A 24,220-nucleotide genomic window follows, 5' to 3' on the forward strand; every position below is an offset into this window, starting at 1 on the left:
AATTAACAATATGGTTTGGTGTTTATTTTGCTTTAAAAGATCCCACAGAAACCGTAGTTCTCAATGCTAAAGCTTGAGAGTTCGTTCCAGAGCCTTGGAGCCACGACACAGAAAGCACGGTCACCTCTCAAAGTGTCCCCTCTCTTCAAAGTGACAAGGACAGCATAAAACATGCTAGCTAGGGTTGGGTATCGTTTGAATTTGAACGATTCTGATTCCGATTCCGATTCCTTGTTTCGATTCCAGTTCCTAACGATTCTCGATTCCGATTCTTTTAAGAGGCAGGGTCAAAAAAGTTTAGCTAACCTTGCTAACCAACGGCCTTTCTGAAGGAAATAATCCTTCTGTAAAAATACTCCTTTTGTCACAAATTTTGCATTTTGCCGAGATTTCGTTATTTTTAGAAAAGTGAAGCCACACTTTGGATCGCCGACGTAAGCTACTCATGTTTGACTCGCGTGGTTATGCCAACACTTCCGGTAGACGCTTCTTCGTTGGTGTTGTTCAGCGGTTTCTTCTTCCGCTCGGCGGACTGTGAATATCGAAACTAGGAATCGAAATTTTAACTTTTGAACGATTCCGGGAAAAACGAAAAGTTAGTCTCGGTTCCAATCGATACTCGATTCTCGATACCCAACCCTAATGCTAGCAAGGCGCTAAATATTTTTTATTGGCTTGATTGACTGATTTATGTTGTTAAAAATCAAATCCTTCTTATTGCCTTTGTTATATGTCACTATATTGCTCGAAATGAAATAAATAAATTCATTCACTCATTCATTTTCTAAAGGTGATATTTTTGAAAAGCAAGCAGCCGAGGGTGTTTAGTCACTTCTGTGTGTCATCTACAGGCGTGCAGGGCTGCGAAACCCTCTGTGAACTACGGCTGGGCCATTCCTGGCCTGCGCTGGGTCACGGGGAAAGAGCGTCGGGTCACGGGGAAGGAGCGTCTGTTCCCGAGCACCACCAGCCGCAGCTCCAGTCCGGAAAAAGATGCAGAAGAGATGGAAGAGTCATCTGATGATGTAAGACCAATGTGGTTATGTCTGTCATCTTTGGCTTGAGCAAAATTTCAGTCCTTTTACAGTTTATTTTAATTCCCAGTTTGTTGTAATTTGTCTACTCTGATTGGTCAGATGTGTTTGGTCTACTCTGATTGGTCAAATGACCCAGTCTGTTGTGATTGGTCGACTCTGATTGGTCAGATGACCCTGTCTGTTGTGATTGGTCCACTCTGATTGGTCAGATGACCCTGTCTGTTGTGATTGGTCTACTCTGATTGGTCAAATGACCCAGTCTGTTGTGATTGGTCGACTCTGATTGGTCAGATGACCCTGTCTGTTGTGATTGGTCCACTCTGATTGGTCAGATGACCCTGTCTGTTGTGATTGGTCTACTCTGATTGGTCAGATCAACCAGTCTGTTGTGATTGGTCCACTCTGATTGGTCAGATGACCCTGTCTGTTGTGATTGGTCTACTCTGATTGGTCAGATGACCCTGTCTGTTGTGATTGGTCCACTCTGATTGGTCAGATGACCCTGTCTGTTGTGATTGGTCCACTCTGATTGGTCAGATGACCCTGTCTGTTGTGATTGGTCTACTCTGATTGGTCAGATCAACCAGTCTGTTGTGATTGGTCCACTCTGATTGGTCAGATGACCCAGTCTGTTGTGATTGGTCGACTCTGATTGGTCAGATGACCCAGTCTGTTGTGATTGGTCCACTCTGATTGGTCAGATGACCCTGTCTGTTGTGATTGGTCTACTCTGATTGGTCAGATCAACCAGTCTGTTGTGATTGGTCCACTCTGATTGGTCAGATGACCCAGTCTGTTGTGATTGGTCGACTCTGATTGGTCAGATGACCCAGTCTGTTGTGATTGGTCCACTCTGATTGGTCAGATGACCCTGTCTGTTGTGATTGGTCTACTCTGATTGGTCAGATCAACCAGTCTGTTGTGATTGGTCCACTCTGATTGGTCAGATGACCCAGTCTTCTCTGATTGGTCAGATGTGTTTGGTCTACTTTGATTGGTCAGATGAACCAGTCTGTTGTGATTGGTTCACTCTGATTGGTCAGACGAACCAGTATGTTGTGATTGGTCCACTCTGATTGGTCAGATGAACCAGTCTGTTGTGATTGGTCTACTCTGATTGGTCAGATGAACCTGTCTGTTGTGATTGGTCCACTCTGATTGGTCAGATGAACCAGTCTGTTGTGATTTGTCTACTCTGATTGGTCAGATGACCAGTCTGTTGTGATTGGTCTACTCGGATTGGTCAGATGAACCAGTCTGTTGTGTTTGGTCCACTCTGATTGGTCAGATGAACCTATCTGTTGTTATTGGTCTACCGCGTACAGCGCATGTCTGAAATAAAACGCCCATTACCATAACTGAATTTCAGCTCCGGAGGCTTCCTAAGGCTAAGCAATTGTTCACACTGTAAAGACATTAACGATGGCATTGATTTCATCATACCAATCCGAGAACGAATCTAATGATGGAACATTGGAAGAACCAGTTATTTAACCCAAACCTCCATCGCAAGGACGACTTCATCAGGACATTTCTCAGTAGGGGCTCCACCACTGATGAATACACTTATTAGGGGCTTTCGCACCAGGTAGTCCTAGGAACTATCCAGCGGGGTGGTTCCCTTATGGACATTTTCCTCTTTGCATCTTAGCGTGACTAGTAAGTTGTTGTGACTTGTTTTGACGGCACTGAGAACAACAGAGCCTGAGCTTACAGTGCTCGCATTCTCCATGTACATTCGTTTACGATCTGTCTAATACGTTATTAGATAGAAATGTTATACATAGAAAGTAGACTGTAATGAAAAGTTATTAGCGTATGCAGTTTGTGTGTTGCTGAGCAGAAATACATGATCATGTTTGGCTTGGTCTCCTCAAAGTTGCTCTGGGTTTTCTCCTCAGCGTAAAGGTTAAGACACTCATCTATCACTGTTTTCCATGTTCATAGAGTTAGTTTCTGGAGTAAATATATAGGCTATAATCTGTGTACACAGCCTTTTTAATAATGGCGGGTGCTGGTGTTTTGCGTGCGTTCAGCCAATCAGCGAACACTAACATCATGGCTAGATCCTATAGTGCTGGTTTGAACACGCCAAAATCCGTGAAATTTTGCCAATAGTTCTAGGAACTATGAACAGGTTCCTATGGTGCGAAGTTTTTACTCATGTTACATGTTTAAGAAAACATGTATAACTGTAAAGCAGGAGATTAGGGTTGAAATAATGACTAGAGGTGATCCAAGTGTGAACAGTTTAGATTTTTCTCTTAAGAATTTGGAAAATGTACACCTTTTGAAAATATTACCAAAGCAAATAAAAATTACAAATATGCTGTTATTTCTTCTGTGGAACATCTATTCCTTGACATTTTTCTTCTTTCTACAAACTCATGGGTGCAATAGAAAGTGATCTAGAGGCTGGTTTATGCTGGTTAGAGCTGGTATAATACTGGTGGACCAGTATAGTCCTGCTGTTCTCATGCAACACTGAGCTGGTGTAGCTGCTCCAACACTACCGATTCCCATGCTGGGAACCAGTAAACCAGCACCCCAAACATACCTTATGATGATGACCAGCAGTGCTGGATTTTTCGGAGTAGATATAGATTTTCAGTCGTAACATAAATTATAAATACCATATTCATTTGCCATGGTATTTACACTTGAAAACACTCAATCAAACAATCTTCTCCATCAGTACAGTTTGGGTCGTTTCTCAGAGTTGGAGGGAGCGGGACGCAGACCAAAGCCTCAGTGGGGAGAGAACGGCCATGACCGGAAGCTGCAGAGATGCAAAACTCAACGCCTGGTGACCCATCTCCACCGGGACATGGCCAACGACCCAGAAGGCCACACCGGATCAGAGAAGTTTGGCCATCTAGCTTTGTCCGATCGACCCAGTCTCCACCAATCACTCATTTCACAAGTGCCATTAAGAGTAAGAAGACAGACAATGAGTTGGCAGCAGAACAATTTGTGATAAAAGTTACATTACACTGTTATTATGTGTATCGCTTTTTGCAATTGCCAGTGGTGCATGGAAAATGGTGTTTAATTGTTAAACGTTTTGATAACAATTAGGGTTGTGCCGATAGACGATAGTATCGTGTATCGACGATAGTCTGAGTTATCGCCGATGGCAGATGCCTTTGACGATACCAATACGATAATTGGCTCGTTTTACCATAATGTATTAAATTATTATTATTAGGCCTATTATTATTATTATAAAGCTAGTATTTATTAAATTAATATTAAATTAATATTTAATATTAATTTAATATTAAATTTGTATTAAATTATTTTATTAAATTATTAAATTATTTATAAAATATAAATTACACGAAGGCTAAATGATGAATGGTGTAGGCTAAATAACTATTGGCGTAGGCTAAATGACGAATGGCGAAGGCTAAATGACGAATGGCGAAGGCTAAATGACTAATGGCGAAGGCTAAATGACGAATGGCGAAGGCTAAATGACGAATGGCGAAGGCTAAATGACTAATGGCGAAGGCTAAATGACGAATGGCGAAGGCTAAATGACGAATGGCGAAGGCTAAATGACGAATGGCGAAGGCTAAATAACTAATGGCGAAGGCTAAATGACGAATGGCGAAGGCTAAATGACGAATGGCGAAGGCTAAATGACGAATGGCGTAGGCTAAATGACAAATGGCGAAGGCTAAATGACAGATGGCGTAGGCTAAATGACGAATGGCGTAGGCTAAACGACGAATGGCGAAGGCTAAATGACGAATGGCGTAGGCTAAATGACAAATGGCGAAGGCTAAATGACGAATGGCGTAGGCTAAATGACAAATGGCGAAGGCTAAATGACTAATGGCGAAGGCTAAATGACGAATGGCGAAGGCTAAATGACGAATGGCGAAGGCTAAATGACTAATGGCGAAGGCTAAATGACGAATGGTGTAGGCTAAATAACTATTGGCGTAGGCTAAATGACGAATGGCGAAGGCTAAATGACGAATGGCGAAGGCTAAATGACTAATGGCGAAGGCTAAATGACGAATGGCGAAGGCTAAATGACGAATGGCGAAGGCTAAATGACGAATGGCGAAGGCTAAATGACGAATGGCGAAGGCTAAATAACTAATGGCGAAGGCTAAATGACGAATGGCGAAGGCTAAATGACGAATGGCGAAGGCTAAATGACGAATGGCGAAGGCTAAATGACGAATGGCGAAGGCTAAATAACTAATGGCGAAGGCTAAATGACGAATGGCGAAGGCTAAATGACGAATGGCGAAGGCTAAATGACGAATGGCGTAGGCTAAATGACAAATGGCGAAGGCTAAATGACAGATGGCGTAGGCTAAATGACGAATGGCGTAGGCTAAACGACGAATGGCGAAGGCTAAATGACGAATGGCGTAGGCTAAATGACAAATGGCGAAGGCTAAATGACGAATGGCGTAGGCTAAATGACAAATGGCGAAGGCTAAATGACTAATGGCGAAGGCTAAATGACGAATGGCGAAGGCTAAATGACGAATGGCGAAGGCTAAATGACTAATGGCGAAGGCTAAATGATGAATGGTGTAGGCTAAATAACTATTGGCGTAGGCTAAATGACGAATGGCGAAGGCTAAATGACGAATGGCGAAGGCTAAATGACTAATGGCGAAGGCTAAATGACGAATGGCGAAGGCTAAATGACGAATGGCGAAGGCTAAATGACTAATGGCGAAGGCTAAATGACGAATGGCGAAGGCTAAATGACGAATGGCGAAGGCTAAATGACGAATGGCGAAGGCTAAATAACTAATGGCGAAGGCTAAATGACAGATGGCGTAGGCTAAATGACGAATGGCGTAGGCTAAACGACGAATGGCGAAGGCTAAATGACGAATGGCGTAGGCTAAACGACGAATGGCGAAGGCTAAATGACGAATGGCGTAGGCTAAATGACGAATGGCGAAGGCTAAATGACGAATGGCGTAGGCTAAATGACGAATGGCGAAGGCTAAATGACGAATGGCGAAGGCTAAATGACTAATGGCGAAGGCTAAATGACGAATGGCGAAGGCTAAATGACGAATGGCGAAGGCTAAATGACGAATGGCGTAGGCTAAATGACGAATGGCGAAGGCTAAATGACGAATGGCGTAGGCTAAATGACAAATGGCGAAGGCTAAATGACAGATGGCGTAGGCTAAATGACGAATGGCGAAGGCTAAATGACGAATGGCGTAGGCTAAATGACAAATGGCGTAGGCTAAATGACGAATGGCGTAGGCTAAATGACAAATGGCGAAGGCTAAATGACAGATGGCGTAGGCTAAATAACTAATGGCGAAGGCTAAATGACAGATGGCGTAGGCTAAATGACGAATGGCGTAGGCTAAACGACGAATGGCGAAGGCTAAATGACGAATGGCGTAGGCTAAACGACGAATGGCGAAGGCTAAATGACGAATGGCGTAGGCTAAATGACGAATGGCGAAGGCTAAATGACGAATGGCGTAGGCTAAATGACGAATGGCGAAGGCTAAATGACGAATGGCGAAGGCTAAATGACTAATGGCGAAGGCTAAATGACGAATGGCGAAGGCTAAATGACGAATGGCGAAGGCTAAATGACGAATGGCGTAGGCTAAATGACAAATGGCGAAGGCTAAATGACAGATGGCGTAGGCTAAATGACGAATGGCGTAGGCTAAACGACGAATGGCGAAGGCTAAATGACGAATGGCGTAGGCTAAACGACGAATGGCGAAGGCTAAATGACGAATGGCGTAGGCTAAATGACGAATGGCGAAGGCTAAATGACGAATGGCGTAGGCTAAATGACAAATGGCGAAGGCTAAATGACAGATGGCGTAGGCTAAATGACGAATGGCGTAGGCTAAACGACGAATGGCGAAGGCTAAATGACGAATGGCGTAGGCTAAATGACAAATGGCGAAGGCTAAATGACAGATGGCGTAGGCTAAATGACGAATGGCGTAGGCTAAACGACGAATGGCGAAGGCTAAATGACGAATGGCGTAGGCTAAATGACAAATGGCGTAGGCTAAATGACGAATGGCGTAGGCTAAATGACAAATGGCGAAGGCTAAATGACGAATAGCGTAGGCTAAATGACGAATGGCGTAGGCTAAATGACAAATGGCGAAGGCTAAATGACGAATGGCGAAGGCTAAATGACGAATGGCGAAGGCTAAATGACGAATGGCGTAGGCTAAATGACAAATGGCGAAGGCTAAATGACAGATGGCGTAGGCTAAATGACGAATGGCGTAGGCTAAACGACGAATGGCGAAGGCTAAATGACGAATGGCGAAGGCTAAATAACTAATGGCGAAGGCTAAATGACGAATGGCGAAGGCTAAATGACGAATGGCGAAGGCTAAATGACGAATGGCGAAGGCTAAATGACGAATGGCGAAGGCTAAATAACTAATGGCGAAGGCTAAATGACGAATGGCGAAGGCTAAATGACGAATGGCGAAGGCTAAATGACGAATGGCGTAGGCTAAATGACAAATGGCGAAGGCTAAATGACAGATGGCGTAGGCTAAATGACGAATGGCGTAGGCTAAACGACGAATGGCGAAGGCTAAATGACGAATGGCGTAGGCTAAATGACAAATGGCGAAGGCTAAATGACGAATGGCGTAGGCTAAATGACAAATGGCGAAGGCTAAATGACTAATGGCGAAGGCTAAATGACGAATGGCGAAGGCTAAATGACGAATGGCGAAGGCTAAATGACTAATGGCGAAGGCTAAATGACGAATGGTGTAGGCTAAATAACTATTGGCGTAGGCTAAATGACGAATGGCGAAGGCTAAATGACGAATGGCGAAGGCTAAATGACTAATGGCGAAGGCTAAATGACGAATGGCGAAGGCTAAATGACGAATGGCGAAGGCTAAATGACGAATGGCGAAGGCTAAATGACGAATGGCGAAGGCTAAATAACTAATGGCGAAGGCTAAATGACGAATGGCGAAGGCTAAATGACGAATGGCGAAGGCTAAATGACGAATGGCGAAGGCTAAATGACGAATGGCGAAGGCTAAATAACTAATGGCGAAGGCTAAATGACGAATGGCGAAGGCTAAATGACGAATGGCGAAGGCTAAATGACGAATGGCGTAGGCTAAATGACAAATGGCGAAGGCTAAATGACAGATGGCGTAGGCTAAATGACGAATGGCGTAGGCTAAACGACGAATGGCGAAGGCTAAATGACGAATGGCGTAGGCTAAATGACAAATGGCGAAGGCTAAATGACGAATGGCGTAGGCTAAATGACAAATGGCGAAGGCTAAATGACTAATGGCGAAGGCTAAATGACGAATGGCGAAGGCTAAATGACGAATGGCGAAGGCTAAATGACTAATGGCGAAGGCTAAATGACGAATGGCGAAGGCTAAATGACGAATGGCGAAGGCTAAATGACTAATGGCGAAGGCTAAATGACGAATGGCGAAGGCTAAATGACGAATGGCGAAGGCTAAATGACGAATGGCGTAGGCTAAATGACAAATGGCGAAGGCTAAATGACAGATGGCGTAGGCTAAATGACGAATGGCGTAGGCTAAACGACGAATGGCGAAGGCTAAATGACGAATGGCGTAGGCTAAATGACAAATGGCGAAGGCTAAATGACGAATGGCGTAGGCTAAATGACAAATGGCGAAGGCTAAATGACTAATGGCGAAGGCTAAATGACAGATGGCGTAGGCTAAATGACGAATGGCGTAGGCTAAACGACGAATGGCGAAGGCTAAATGACGAATGGCGTAGGCTAAATGACAAATGGCGAAGGCTAAATGACGAATGGCGTAGGCTAAATGACAAATGGCGAAGGCTAAATGACTAATGGCGAAGGCTAAATGACGAATGGCGAAGGCTAAATGACGAATGGCGAAGGCTAAATGACTAATGGCGAAGGCTAAATGACGAATGGCGAAGGCTAAATGACGAATGGCGAAGGCTAAATGACTAATGGCGAAGGCTAAATGACGAATGGCGAAGGCTAAATGACGAATGGCGAAGGCTAAATGACGAATGGCGTAGGCTAAATGACAAATGGCGAAGGCTAAATGACAGATGGCGTAGGCTAAATGACGAATGGCGTAGGCTAAACGACGAATGGCGAAGGCTAAATGACGAATGGCGTAGGCTAAATGACAAATGGCGAAGGCTAAATGACGAATGGCGTAGGCTAAATGACAAATGGCGAAGGCTAAATGACTAATGGCGAAGGCTAAATGACGAATGGCGAAGGCTAAATGACGAATGGCGAAGGCTAAATGACTAATGGCGAAGGCTAAATGACGAATGGTGTAGGCTAAATAACTATTGGCGTAGGCTAAATGACGAATGGCGAAGGCTAAATGACGAATGGCGAAGGCTAAATGACTAATGGCGAAGGCTAAATGACGAATGGCGAAGGCTAAATGACGAATGGCGAAGGCTAAATGACGAATGGCGAAGGCTAAATGACGAATGGCGAAGGCTAAATAACTAATGGCGAAGGCTAAATGACGAATGGCGAAGGCTAAATGACGAATGGCGAAGGCTAAATGACGAATGGCGAAGGCTAAATAACTAATGGCGAAGGCTAAATGACGAATGGTGAAGGCTAAATGACGAATGGCGAAGGCTAAATGACGAATGGCGTAGGCTAAATGACAAATGGCGAAGGCTAAATGACAGATGGCGTAGGCTAAATGACGAATGGCGTAGGCTAAACGACGAATGGCGAAGGCTAAATGACGAATGGCGTAGGCTAAATGACAAATGGCGAAGGCTAAATGACGAATGGCGTAGGCTAAATGACAAATGGCGAAGGCTAAATGACTAATGGCGAAGGCTAAATGACGAATGGCGAAGGCTAAATGACGAATGGCGAAGGCTAAATGACTAATGGCGAAGGCTAAATGATGAATGGTGTAGGCTAAATAACTATTGGCGTAGGCTAAATGACGAATGGCGAAGGCTAAATGACGAATGGCGAAGGCTAAATGACTAATGGCGAAGGCTAAATGACGAATGGCGAAGGCTAAATGACGAATGGCGAAGGCTAAATGACTAATGGCGAAGGCTAAATGACGAATGGCGAAGGCTAAATGACGAATGGCGAAGGCTAAATGACGAATGGCGAAGGCTAAATAACTAATGGCGAAGGCTAAATGACAGATGGCGTAGGCTAAATGACGAATGGCGTAGGCTAAACGACGAATGGCGAAGGCTAAATGACGAATGGCGTAGGCTAAACGACGAATGGCGAAGGCTAAATGACGAATGGCGTAGGCTAAATGACGAATGGCGAAGGCTAAATGACGAATGGCGTAGGCTAAATGACGAATGGCGAAGGCTAAATGACGAATGGCGAAGGCTAAATGACTAATGGCGAAGGCTAAATGACGAATGGCGAAGGCTAAATGACGAATGGCGAAGGCTAAATGACGAATGGCGTAGGCTAAATGACAAATGGCGAAGGCTAAATGACAGATGGCGTAGGCTAAATGACGAATGGCGTAGGCTAAACGACGAATGGCGAAGGCTAAATGACGAATGGCGTAGGCTAAACGACGAATGGCGAAGGCTAAATGACGAATGGCGTAGGCTAAATGACGAATGGCGAAGGCTAAATGACGAATGGCGTAGGCTAAATGACAAATGGCGAAGGCTAAATGACAGATGGCGTAGGCTAAATGACGAATGGCGTAGGCTAAACGACGAATGGCGAAGGCTAAATGACGAATGGCGTAGGCTAAATGACAAATGGCGAAGGCTAAATGACAGATGGCGTAGGCTAAATGACGAATGGCGAAGGCTAAATGACGAATGGCGAAGGCTAAATGACGAATGGCGTAGGCTAAATGACAAATGGCGAAGGCTAAATGACAGATGGCGTAGGCTAAACGACGAATGGCGAAGGCTAAATGACGAATGGCGAAGGCTAAATGACGAATGGCGTAGGCTAAATGACAAATGGCGAAGGCTAAATGACAGATGGCGTAGGCTAAACGACGAATGGCGAAGGCTAAATGACGAATGGCGAAGGCTAAATGACGAATGGCGTAGGCTAAATGACAAATGGCGAAGGCTAAATGACAGATGGCGTAGGCTAAACGACGAATGGCGAAGGCTAAATGACGAATGGCGAAGGCTAAATGACGAATGGCGTAGGCTAAATGACAAATGGCGAAGGCTAAATGACAGATGGCGTAGGCTAAACGACGAATGGCGAAGGCTAAATGACGAATGGCGTAGGCTAAATGACAAATGGCGTAGGCTAAATGACGAATGGCGTAGGCTAAATGACAAATGGCGAAGGCTAAATGACGAATAGCGTAGGCTAAATGACGAATGGCGTAGGCTAAATGACAAATGGCGAAGGCTAAATGACAGATGGCGAAGGCTAAATGACAAATGGCGTAGGCTAAATGACGAATGGCGTAGGCTAAATGACAAATGGCGAAGGCTAAATGACGAATAGCGTAGGCTAAATGACGACTGGCGTAGGCTAAATGACAAATGGCGTAGGCTAAATGACAAATGGCGAAGGCTAAATGACAGATGGCGTAGGCTAAATGACCAATAGCGTAGGCTAAATGATGAATGGAGAAGGCTAAATGACGGTTTTGCCTCAAAACAGTGGATTTCACCAAAAGGAAACACTGTTAATTTTTCAGCTACAATAATTAAGGAACTCAATTATCATTTTTGTTTGTCTTAAAGTTGAATTCCATTCAAATTCCATTTGGCTCAAAAATCTTGATCCCACCTTCAACAGATTCAAACCAAACAGTTCAGCACACAAAGAAATCATCTGCTTTGTGGTGTGTATTGGGGCAATACGTTTCTATTAACTTCAGATAGATTAAATATGTATGGTGTCAAATGTATTTAAAAGAATGATCTAATTTGCCATTCCGGTAGTTCCATCTGTTCTGGATGATTTATTACACAGGAGGTGGAGGTGAACTAATGAATCGTGAATGATAGGGTGGACATCCATTTAGAAACACATTCATAGTTCTGCACAAAATTATAGACTCCTATTAAACATTTAAAACGTCAATGGCATGTCAGACTAGGCTATTGGAGCATTGGAGGAGGCTGATGACTTGGAGAATCACAAAGTCAGAAACACTCGTTTAGCACAAGCTCACTTAAATGTAATTTCATGGGTTCGCCTGCCCATCCAGTCTTAAAGGCGCTTCGCTGTAGAGGACGCTTATTCACAACTTTATGATGCCAGGGATGAACGTAGGATTTGTTGTCTTCACCTCCACAGCTGATGGAAAGCAATCCGACGGGAATCATGGTCATGGATAAGCTACTGTAGTAAAGGTTTATTAACGTTACTGTGAAGCAGGAGCTGAGAGCCCGGGATATTTTACATGGCTGATTTTTTTAATGCTTCCTTTCGTTTTATTGTTTATATTTTTTTTACAATATAAGTTACATTTAACGTCCACCTCTTTTCCCTCCTGAATTTGAACTTGTTGCAGTTACTTTTATTTTATTTCGGTAACTCTTTACTTGAAAGAGTGTGAACACTTTACACAAGACTAACATGACACATATCATGAATATGAAGGAGCGTTTATGTTTATGATTAACTGTCATTAAGTGTCATTCGCTCAATTATGACCTTTTTAATTAAATATGACATTGTTTGAGATGTCTTTGTTATGACACCTTGACATAAACCAATACATCATAACCTGTCAGTGTCGTTGTCATGACAACTTGACATTACTAAGACAACACAACCTGTCATAAACATGACATAGCAGATTAATGATCAAACTTAAGAAACCACTAAGCATTATTAATTACCATTACATGATTAAACTGTCAGGTGGTTGGTTTTGACATTGGCTGTCATGAAGCCATTATAAACTTTTAATGACAAATTCAATGTAGAAAATATTCATGACACAGTTATAATGCCTCATGACACTATAGGTTATAATATTAAATGTGAAATTATTTAACTTTTTTCATTTTTAGATCAAATAAACCAGCTGTTTTAACGCGTGTGTAGACCTTTTATATCCGCTGTATGTTAGATTCTCATTAGTATATTCTGCTCTAATTGTTTTCTGCTCCTCCAGCTACAGATTAAAGTGAACGGACAGAGAGGAGGAATGGGAATCTGTATTGCGGGAGGGAAAGGCTCCTTGCCATACAAAGAGAACGACGAGGTAGGCCTTATCTTCCTGTAGCCTCTTTACACACTATTACTATCATTCACACTCCTTTGGGTCTTTTTACGATAAAATATACACATGGACTGGAATACTAATGCGCATCCAGCCAGTGATTGGACTGATGAAATGATTTGTCGTCTTCAGGGTATCTTCATCTCCAAGGTGTCTAAAGGCGGACCAGCGGAGAAGGCCGGTCTTCATGTTGGGGACAGAGTGCTGGAGGTAAAAAAAAAAAAAAGTACATCATAATGTATGTACAGTTTAAGGATCTGAAACGCAAGTGTCAAAGCGCAAAGCGCAAGTAAGTTTGTGGGCAGGTCCCGGCGCTGTTGCTATTTTCCCGGCGGGATAAATGCGCAAATCTAAAAGGGGTTGGTCTGAATTAGCTTCGTTATTCATAGGTGTGGTTTGGGCGTAACGTGAAATAAACCAATCAGATCGCCATCCAACATACCCTTTAAGATCAAGTGCATGTTGCATGACGGATTGTTATTATAACGGCGGGTTTACCTGGAGCGTTCACAGCCGAGGAGAACGACGTTCTCGTCAGGGCCGTGAAAGACAGAAGTGATGTTATATGGGGACGGGAGAAACCCTCGCACATCAGCGTCGGTTAAACATTATATACGCAGTGTTGGGTAAGTTACTCTAAAAAAGTAATTAATTATTAGTTACTAATTACCTCTACAACAGTGTAATTAGATTACTGTAATTACTCTCTCTAAACAGTGTTTAATTACTTTTAATTACTAATTACTTTCAAAATCCCATATCAATCTCAACCAGCTGAATAATACAAGGATAGACATGAATCTGTTTTAATTCTTTCAAATAAATACTATAAAATTGCTTGAATTATCCTTAAACTGACCAAGGTTACATTATCAAAACATACTTTTTAACATCAGACAATACATTTTGATGTTAAACCCACTATTGTTTTATGTCTGATGACATTTCACACTTTATTCATACATATTTTACAATAATTCATACGCATTTGTACGAGTGCGGTCGTACGATTTAGACACCTCATAAAATGCATACGAATCTCTGTGAGATCGGATTGATCTATACACAGTATTTACCTCAATTACATCAGAAGTAACTGTAATTAAATTACAGATAAATGAAGAGTAATCCCTTACTTTGCATTTTCTAGAGAAAAGGTAATTAAGTTACAGTAACTGATTACTTACACCCAACACTGTATATACGTATGTTTCTTTCCACTATTGGGCAAACAGGTCTGATCCTTTAGTAGCCTATGAGTACAATTAGCCTTAAAAAATGGGTAATTCGGTTTTTTCATCTTCATGTAAACCACAATGATTTCCCTCATGTGTTATTATTTTTCCTTGTTATAATGTTTGATTAGCAAAAATAAAAACCGCTGCATCTGTGTTGATGAGAGAATGTGCGTTGTGCACCCGCTTCATTATGGCCAAGCACGCGCGCTTAAAATAGCATTATGAACAACGCGCAACGCGCCACTGACTTTAGACCAGGTTTTTGTTCAGTGGCGCAATTGTTTTCTGGAAGTATAAAATAGCACCAGGCAATGTTTGCGCCGAAACACGCCTCCTTTTTGCGCCGATCCGCCCAGGGAGCGCAAGTTCATTTCCTAGTTTACCGACGTGCGTCTTTTGCACGCGTGCAAAATAGGAATGAGACATGCGTTTGTGTATAAAGTCATTTGCGCCGAGTGCAAGATAGAGCCCTTTGTGTTCAGTACAATCTTGTTTAATATGTTAAATATTTTCATCGTGCTTGTATTTTTGTAGTTTATTTTTTGCCATAAAAATAGCTTTGATTGCTGACATGGCGTTGAATAAAATAAACTGAATCTGGATAGTACACACCATGTTTATCATTGCAAGTAGAACAAACATTTTTATATTTCACCAAATGACACATGAATTTTGGCCAAAATACAGTAGAGCTTGATTGGACGAACAGCCTTTGAACAATGAAAGATAAGTGTGTGCACTGTGACTGTGTTTCTCCTTTTGACCCTGTATAGTTGTTTCTCCGATGGCCATTGGATGGCATCATTACACAGATGCTGTGACCCCATGAGCCTTAAAGCAACAGGCACGCAGAGTATTTAGACACTTAAAATCATCACACTAAAAAATATAAAGCATAATGTCTTTCAAAGAAACATAGCACAAACACATTTTAAGCAAAACATTCCACAAAAAGAAGTTTGTTACATGCTAAAACAATATATAAAGTGCTCAAAAATGAGGACAACATGGATTTGAGTGTTGATAAATCAGATCAGACTTCATTCTGCCACTAAAATCACCTTGATATCCTGTTGTTGGTTATTAGTTATTTACATCTCAGGTTATGTAAAATAAAAGCTCTCTTTCCTCAAGCATGAGTTGTGCTGCATCTGATATCTTCATGCAATTCTCTTATCCTAGGTTTAGACATCTAGAAGTCATATTCATAGTTTTTTTTTTTTCTTTAAAATTGTTGATGTGGCTTTGTGGTATTTTCCACACACAATCACAGTGACTATCCTGAGATATGACAAAGGGAGGAAAGTTTTTTTCCACAGTCCAGCCCCTTAAATGTCCACTTGAGCTCGTTCTTTGCCCAGAATCCTCAATGTGGTTGGCTGAACCGAAGTGACATCGCCACTCAGGATTGGTCACTTGTCTGTTCTCTGTATACCGGGCCAAGTGCGCTATTTGAACGGGGTAAACATAAGTTAAATGTTGCCTGGTCTGATGAGTCTCGATTTCAGATGGTAGAGTCAGAATTTGGCGTAAACAGTATGAGAACATGGATCCATCATGCCTTGTTCCCACTGTGCAGGCTGGTGGTGGTGGTGTAATTGTGTGGGGGATGTTTTCTTGGCACACTTTAGGCCCCTTAGTGCCAATTGGGCATCGTTTAAATGCCACGGCCTACCTGAGCATTGTTTCTGACCATGTCCATCCCTTTATGGCCACCATGTCCCCATCCTCTGATGGCTACTTCCAGCAGGATAATGCACCATGTCACAAAGCTGGAATCATTTCAAATTGGTTTCTTGAACATGTCAATGAGTTGACTGTACCAAAATGGCCGCCATAGTCACCAGATTTCAACCCAACCCGCATTTGGCGGGAGTTAATTTCAAACCCCACAGTGGAAAATGAAATCATATCCGGATCGGCATGGTATGGAACGGTTGAGCAAATAGAACGACTATAAACTGTAGTGTGTACTATAATAGAAGGAGCATTCATGGAGTTTAGATGTTCCTTGCAAAAGTGGGCTGACTCCCACATCTGACTGGAAAAACCTTCAAAACTGGGTTTAGGTTTGTTTTTTAATCTAGAAATGGCAGGTGGGCAAACCATTGGAAAACCAATGTGAGAACAATCAATATACTCTTTGGTGTTGAAATTTCACACATCTTCTTGAAGGTCCCAGGTCATTTCCTCGTATAAATGGTGGGCATTGTCTTCATTGTTTGGGTTTCATGGCATTTGTCTTTCCACACTCAAAAAAATCCTGGGTTGTTGAAACCCAATTTTGGGTAAATTATGGAGAAACCCAAACATTGGGTTAAAAATGTAATAAAAAAATCTAACCCAATGCATGAGTTTGTCCATATTTGACCCAAAGTTGGGTTGAAACAACCCAGAATTTTGACTCACTGTGGCTCATTTCTGATTTGTGCCTCCAGGTCAATGGCCTGGACATGCTGGAGGTCAGCCATCATGAGGCAGTCAGCGTCCTGAGGAATGCTGGGAGTTGTATAAAGATGAAAGTGATACGGGAGAGATGCGTGTCCATGGAGCCGCGAGCGAACGACAGGTCCGACGGCATGGAGACCGACCCGCAGATCAGCCAAGAGTGGGATGTTCCCGTGAGCTATAGCAGATCGGGCGGCCCACAATCCTCCACTGATGCCACGCCGGACCACAGCTCAGCGACCAACCGGACTGAAGCTTCGGCCTGCAACGGAAACGGACCGGTAGGCTGGAGCAGCCCGTTCTCATCCCAAGGCGTCATATTCTGACATTTCGTCTGGCACCCTTAAGCGTCAGATATATATGGGCCAGAAGGCGCCTCCTAGTGGTCTAAGCCTAACCCTACCCCAGATCTAAACCTACCCATAACCCAACAAAACTCGTTATGTGCGGGTTATATTGACGCTAAAGGGTGCCATGTGCGTTGGATTTAGACGAAATTTCAAAAGTGTCACTATATGACGCCCTAGGACGAGAACGCGTTGGCTGGAGAGATGAGAATATAAAAAGAGCAATTCTATTATATTCCATAGAGGAATAAAAGCAATGAAATGGAATTAGACTGAGGTTAGGTTTACACGACAACGATGCGCTTAAAACAGAGACACTCACAGATCCGAGAAAACGACTAAAAGCGCTGTATTCTGCTGCCAGGCCAGTAGATGGCGATGAAACACTGTAGACTGAACACGTGATACCAGGGGTGTAACGATACACTTAATCGCATTGAACCGTTCGGTACGAGGCTTTCGGTTTACGGTGCGCATTTTTAAACCGAATGGTTCGTTGGACCATTTTCCTGCCGACCAAAATTTTGTTATTTTAAATGTAGGCACATGGCAAGTGCGCTCGAGATGCTGGCGAGACCACAACATTGCCCAATATCACATGGCAAATGTAATGTAAGCGGAACGAAACTGAGCTACTCGTTATTGTGTGGTTGACGGACCGTTTATCAGTTTGAACCAATGCGGCGCGAGTCGATCTTGATCGATTAAGCAGCACTGTTACTACACAGCCAAATCCAGGAAAGAAAGCATTTGAATTTGGCTGAGAAATATTCACATTTCTCAGTTATTAACGGATCAAACAGCACTGACTTGGAGAAACATTATCCAGTGTCCACAGATCAGCAACATTCACCATAGGTTTACTGTAGTAACACTAACTGTAACCATGGGAGTTTGGCAGGATTAGTCGGGGGTGGTGATGGCGCAGTGGATAAGACACATGCCTTTGGTGTGAGAGACCCGGGTTCGAATCCACTGTGAGACACTAATGTGTCCCTGAGCAAGACACTTAAAGGAGTAGTTCACTTTTCAAAAAACTTATGCTGATAATTTACTCACCCCCATGTCATCCAAGATGTCCATGTCTTTCTTTCTTCAGTCGAAAAGAAATTAAGGTTTTTGATGAAAACATTCCAGGATTTTCTCCATATAATGGACTTCAATGGGAACCAAACGGTTCAAGGTCTAAAAGACAGTTTCAGTGCAAACTGTTCAAAGGGCTTTAAACGACTCCAGACGATGAATAAGGGTCTTATCAAGCGAAACGATCGCTCATTTAATAAATAAATAACAAAGATTAAGCTTTATAAGCTCAAATGGTCGCCTTGCTCTGTTCTGTGATGCGCGTTCGTGACTCTCCTGTTCATCAAAATGAAACGTTCGTTGAATGAACCAAATGACTCGGAAAAAGATTTGTTCATTTTGATGAACGAGTTCGAACAGGAGAGTCACGAACGCGCGTCACAGAACAGAGCAAGGCGAGCATTTGAGCTTATAAAACGTAATTTTTTACTTTATTTATTAAATGAGCGATCGTTTCGCTTGATAAGACCCTTATTCATCGTCTGGAATCGTTTAAAACCCTTTGAACAGTTTGCACTGAAACTCTCATTTAGACCTTGATTCGTTTGGTCGCCAGTAAAGAAAAATCCTGGAATGTTTTCATCATTTATTTTCGACTGAAGAAAGAAAGACATGGACATCTTGGATGACATGGGGGTGAGTAAATTATCAGCAAAAGTTTTTTCAAATGTGAACTACTCCTTTAACCCCTATTTGCTCCAGAGGCGGCAACCTCTGACATACAGCAATTGTAAGTCACTACAAGTAATGCTTTCAAGTAACATCACATCGGTTTTATTTTGACTTTATGAACACAATTGCTGCCCTCAAGTGTTAATCTGAACTAAAATAAACCTGTTTATAACTACTACAATATTACATTTCATGTTGTCCAAGGGGCTGTTTTGTTTTATATGCTAAGTATAGTCAAGTATAGCTCCATCATTGCTCAAAGTAAAAAAAAAAAATCATACTTTATGATGTTAGTTTTAATAAAAATATAATAAAAAAAATAAACGAAGGAAATTTCTCTGGCATTTCTGCTGTCTCGAAAACGTACCCAACCAAACCGTGACACAAGTGTATCGTATTGAACCGAACCGTCAATTTCGTGAACCGTTACATCCCTACGTGACGCACATGTGCATGACGTCATCGTCTTCAGGGATTCGTTGTTGTTGTTTTTTGTCATTTACACAGAAACCGTTTTCAAAAACACTTTTTCAGAAGTTTGTGTTTTCAGGCACCCGGTGTAAACGAACGGCCAAAACACATGAAAAGTTTTACATTTTTAGTTAAAAACGTTGTCATGTAAACAGCCCCTCGATTAGACCCATTGAAGTGCTAGATTTGACTATTGTTAAACTCAATACTCGTGGTTTTGGAACTGTAATGTGTATTTTCCCGTTTCTTCTCTTGATGTTCTTCATGTTATTTGGTCAGAATGAACCAGTCCAGGACTTACGGCCAATGAAAGACACGGAGACCTTCAAAAACAACGCTCTGCAGGTTGTGAAAAGCACCATGACGGTACGTGCGGAGGATAGAAAGCGCTTTAACCATGAAATCTCACATTTTGTCCTTCATTCCTGTTGTTTCATTCAGTCTCTGTGAAGAAATTAACATCTGAAACTTTATAGACTTTACAATACAAGAAAATAATGAAGAAACAGAAACTGTAACCAATTCTAAACAAACTTTGTCCTATCTAAACATCTTAATAAAAACAAATTCATTTATGTCCTTTTTTTCCCTTCAAAAATCTCAGATATCATCTTGTTTTCCAGGACATTTAGTATAGTGCTTTTTTGATCAGTTTATTTTATTGCTGTCAAATGATTAATCGCATCCAAAATAAAGATTTGTGTTTACATAATATATGTGGGTGCATTGTGTATAATTATTTTATATATATAAATATATAAATACACAAACTTGTATATATTTAAGAAATATTTTCATGTATATAGATTTATATATATTTTATATTATATAAAAATATATTTTATATAATTTTTTTTCTTAAATATACATGCATGTGTGTGTATTTATATGTACAAAATAATTATACACAGTACATGTAAACAAACTTATTTTGGATGCGATTAATCGCGATTAATTGTTTGACAGCCCTAATTCATTTGTTTTCAAGTCAGCGTGAAACACAATCTGTGATCGTTTCTTCCTATTTTTGACATAAATCTGAACGAAATGTGTTCTCAAACTAGAAAAATGTGTAACGGACTTGGTTTGTCTATCGGGAATTGATTGTATCATCATTTGCTAATTGCTGCGATCTTATTTGAGTCCACATGAATGAAAAAAATAATAAAAATAGTGACGTGCACTTAAGTTACACTTACTTCGATAGTTAACTTTAGATATTCTACTAACTCTCTGACTGGAGTATAACTAGACTGTTAGTAGAATAAGCTGACATGTTGTAGTCAGTATAATATCTAAAGTGGACCATCGAAACAAAATGTTACCGATAAATCATTTTATTCTCTTTTTCCCCCTCAGTTCTGCTATTATACAGTAGAGAAAACAGAAAATACTGCCAATTTGAAATGATGTCTATGTCCAAATGTAGTGTCCATGTAGTGTCATCAATTGATACAATGCAATATAGGCTACATGTTTTTACACTGTATTTAATTTAGAAATACCTGCATATACAGCTGTGATCCATTTCTGTAGTTAAACTGCTGACCCGTACTGTACTAGCAAACCTGTCCTAACCGTAAAAATGCGTTTTTTTTTTAATGTAGGCATACATATAGCAAAGACACCCAATACAAAGTGTGACTAATGTTTGTTCTACCCGAGACAAGCTTAAGAAACACACTGCATAGCTTTAGCAGGAAAGCACTCATGTTAAAGGTCGGTTCCCAAACCGCTGTGTGAAATGTCATTTGCTCTCGGCTGGCTGTGACAGATTCCTCGGATCATCCTCACACACCCCTCGACCTCGGATGAAGACGTGGAGCCGCTCACGCAGGGTCCAGATGATGGAGACTATGATCGGGACTGCAGTGACTTCTACTCCGACTGCCTGAACAACGCTTTCTATCCTCTGTGAAAGTCAGCTCTCTCTCTTCACACACACTACCAGGCAAAGCTTTTAGATCAGCACGATTATGTTTTTAGATGAAGTGTCTTCGGCTCAGCAGGAGAAACTCGGGAAATTAGAATATGGTGCAAAAGTTCAGTAATTAGACTTAAAAGGTGAAACTAATATATTATATAGACTCATTACATGCAAAGTGAGATATTTCAAGCCTTTATTTGTTATAATTTTGATGATTATGACGTACAGATATGAAAATCTTTTCACAATATTTTTAATTTGGGGTTTTCATAAACTGTAAGCCATAATCATCACAATTATAACAAATAAAGGCTTGAAATATCTCACTTTGCATGTAATGAGTCTATATTAGTTTCACCTTTTAAGTTGAATTACTGAACTAAATGAACTTTTGCACGATATTCAATTTTTTGAGTTTCACCAGAATTGGATTAAAAACAAACAAAGAGTGATATTGTTAAATATGACAATTTAAAATAACTGTTTTCTATTTTTATATATTTTAAAATGTAATTTATTGCTGTGACCAAAGCTGAATTTGGTAACACTTTACAATACGGGTGCACTAATATGCATTAATTCATGCTTAACTAATGCTCAGATAATCATGAGTTAATGTAGAACTCATGAAGAACTAAACCATTAATTAATGATTACCGCATCAGCAAAATAAAGATTCTGTACGATTAATATACGATGAAGTAATACATGAATTGCTATTAATTCAATGTGTCATTGTGTATTAATTCCTTAATAACTTATTTTATTAACTAATAGTGTAAATCAATGTGTTAATTACCACAATTAGTCAAAGCTATGCACTTCACCTTCCAGTTGTCTGCTTTAATTAATCATTAGCTAACGATTTGCAAAGGCATCATTATGTTATGACTTTACTTGTTGGGGCACATCATTATTAACTAGTCATTTAGTAATTTGCACATGAATTTGCACTAACAATGAAGTAATTAATCATGTATTAATGTATATTAGTGTACCTGTCATATTATCTGGAAGTTTATTAGTTAAAAAATTAGTTATTATGAAATTAATCCACAATTACATATTTAATTAATAACAATTCATGAATGAACTAATACATTAACCTTACAGACTCTTAATTTAAGTTCCTAATGTGGTAATCATTAATGAATAGCTTAAATAATCATTAGTTACGCATTAATTTAGTATTATCTGTGCAGTAGTTAAGCATGAATTAATAACGCTGAAAAATCTTTATATATTTACGTAGAAAACAGCTGTTTTAAAATGTAACGCTATTTCACAAAATTACTGTTTTATTGTATTTTTAATCAAATAAATGCAGCTGAAGAGACTTCTTTTTAAAAACACAACAAATCTTACCGATCAAAAACTTTTGACTAGTGTTATGACTGTGCTAAATTGTATTACTTTCATGCACTTTTTTATCTCAGAGATTGTTATTATTAACGAATGTGGTTGAAAAAGAATTAATTCATTTATTAATTAATAATTAATTTGTTATTAACAAATGTGGTTGAAAAGCATGTGGTTGAGTGACATCAGGATCATGTGTATTCATGCTAAGTGAATCTCTGACATCGGGGCGCATTAATGAGATTAGTGATCAGCAAACACACTGGCGTGTGATTCATTGCATTTACAAAACATGACAGCACAAATAGTCACTCAGAGCAAATTGGAAATGAAAAAGCGAGATGAACAGAGAACTTAAAAACTCTATATTTCAATTAGGTAGCTGACAGATTCAATTTCGTAGAGGATTATTGTGCGTTACGAAGATAAAAATGAATATAGTGTTATGAAAATGAGTTTTCAGGAGGCTTAATATCTTCTCTCTCTCTCTCTTTGTGAATTCAGATGTGCCTGTCCTTCGGTTAAGCGAACATTCGCCGGAGCGGATCCATACTTCAGGCAAACTTCCCATGAGTCCACAGTCACATGATGCTTACATCCTTACAACTATCTGAACTGTTTAGTGTGAAAGAGAAAGTAAATATATAATATTTTTCTAACATGTTGCTTGTTTAATGCTCTAAAATAGACCTTATTCGCTTTATCTATGCTTTACTTAAATGTTTTTACTCGCAGCATTTGCCAAAAGTGAAATAAATATTAAAAACGTTGCCGGTCGTATGTGTGTAATGGTGTGAGTGTGTCTTGTTGTGAATATGTGATGTGGATGCTATCGATCTTCATCAACACAACACTTGTATGTATGCTTGCATTTAATAGTTTGAAATAATAATAATTTTGTGACGATACATTTAGCAGATACTGCCATTAAGTAAGCGTATCTGGGTTATAGAGTGTCGAAGTGATGACGTCACTTTGTAGGAAAACTGGGTTTCTTCCATCGAAAAGCTAAGCATTTTCCCCATAGACTTTTAGATAATCGCAAAAAAATAAGATCTGTGTTCAACAAAGAGTTGCGACCCTTACACGTATGGGGTGGTGTCATGTGACCAAAATCACATGACCTATCAAATGTCCAATCATATTTGAGGATGGAGCGATCATCAAACAGGAGAGACCTTTTGTGAAGACCATCCGAAGGTTATTGACATTGAGTTTTAACAAATTTTATGTTAAGGAGTTAAATTGCTTTTAAACAAAGCAATCCTGCTACTTTTGAGCCTAATGTGGTTATGAAATGTTTGTCCATCAAAAAAATAGTGTAACTTTATGTGTATAAACTATATATTTTATATTTTTTATCAAATTTCCTAGTGTCCCATATTAGGAGATGTGGTTTCCAAATCCGGGACAGTATGATCAG

The 24,220-nt window shown here is 40.6% G+C and overlaps 1 protein-coding gene across 1 annotated transcript; it reads left to right on the top strand.

The window, feature by feature from the left end:
* Window positions 1-858: 858 nt before the first annotated feature.
* On the top strand, window positions 859-23,691 carry LOC120492222 (uncharacterized). The gene is made up of 8 exons (XM_089117342.1): window positions 859-1,025; window positions 3,733-3,972; window positions 13,145-13,234; window positions 13,385-13,462; window positions 16,929-17,219; window positions 19,791-19,877; window positions 21,286-21,431; window positions 23,302-23,691. The coding sequence occupies exons 1-7, from the start codon at window positions 1,005-1,007 to the stop codon at window positions 21,427-21,429; spliced, it is 951 nt and encodes a 316-aa protein (XP_088973468.1). The 5' UTR covers window positions 859-1,004; the 3' UTR covers window positions 21,430-21,431; window positions 23,302-23,691.
* Window positions 23,692-24,220: the final 529 nt, after the last annotated feature.

This window comes from Pimephales promelas, chromosome 11 (assembly GCF_988280905.1).
Source record: "Pimephales promelas chromosome 11, fPimPro1.hap1.1, whole genome shotgun sequence".
Taxonomy (NCBI): Eukaryota; Metazoa; Chordata; class Actinopteri; order Cypriniformes; family Leuciscidae; genus Pimephales; species Pimephales promelas.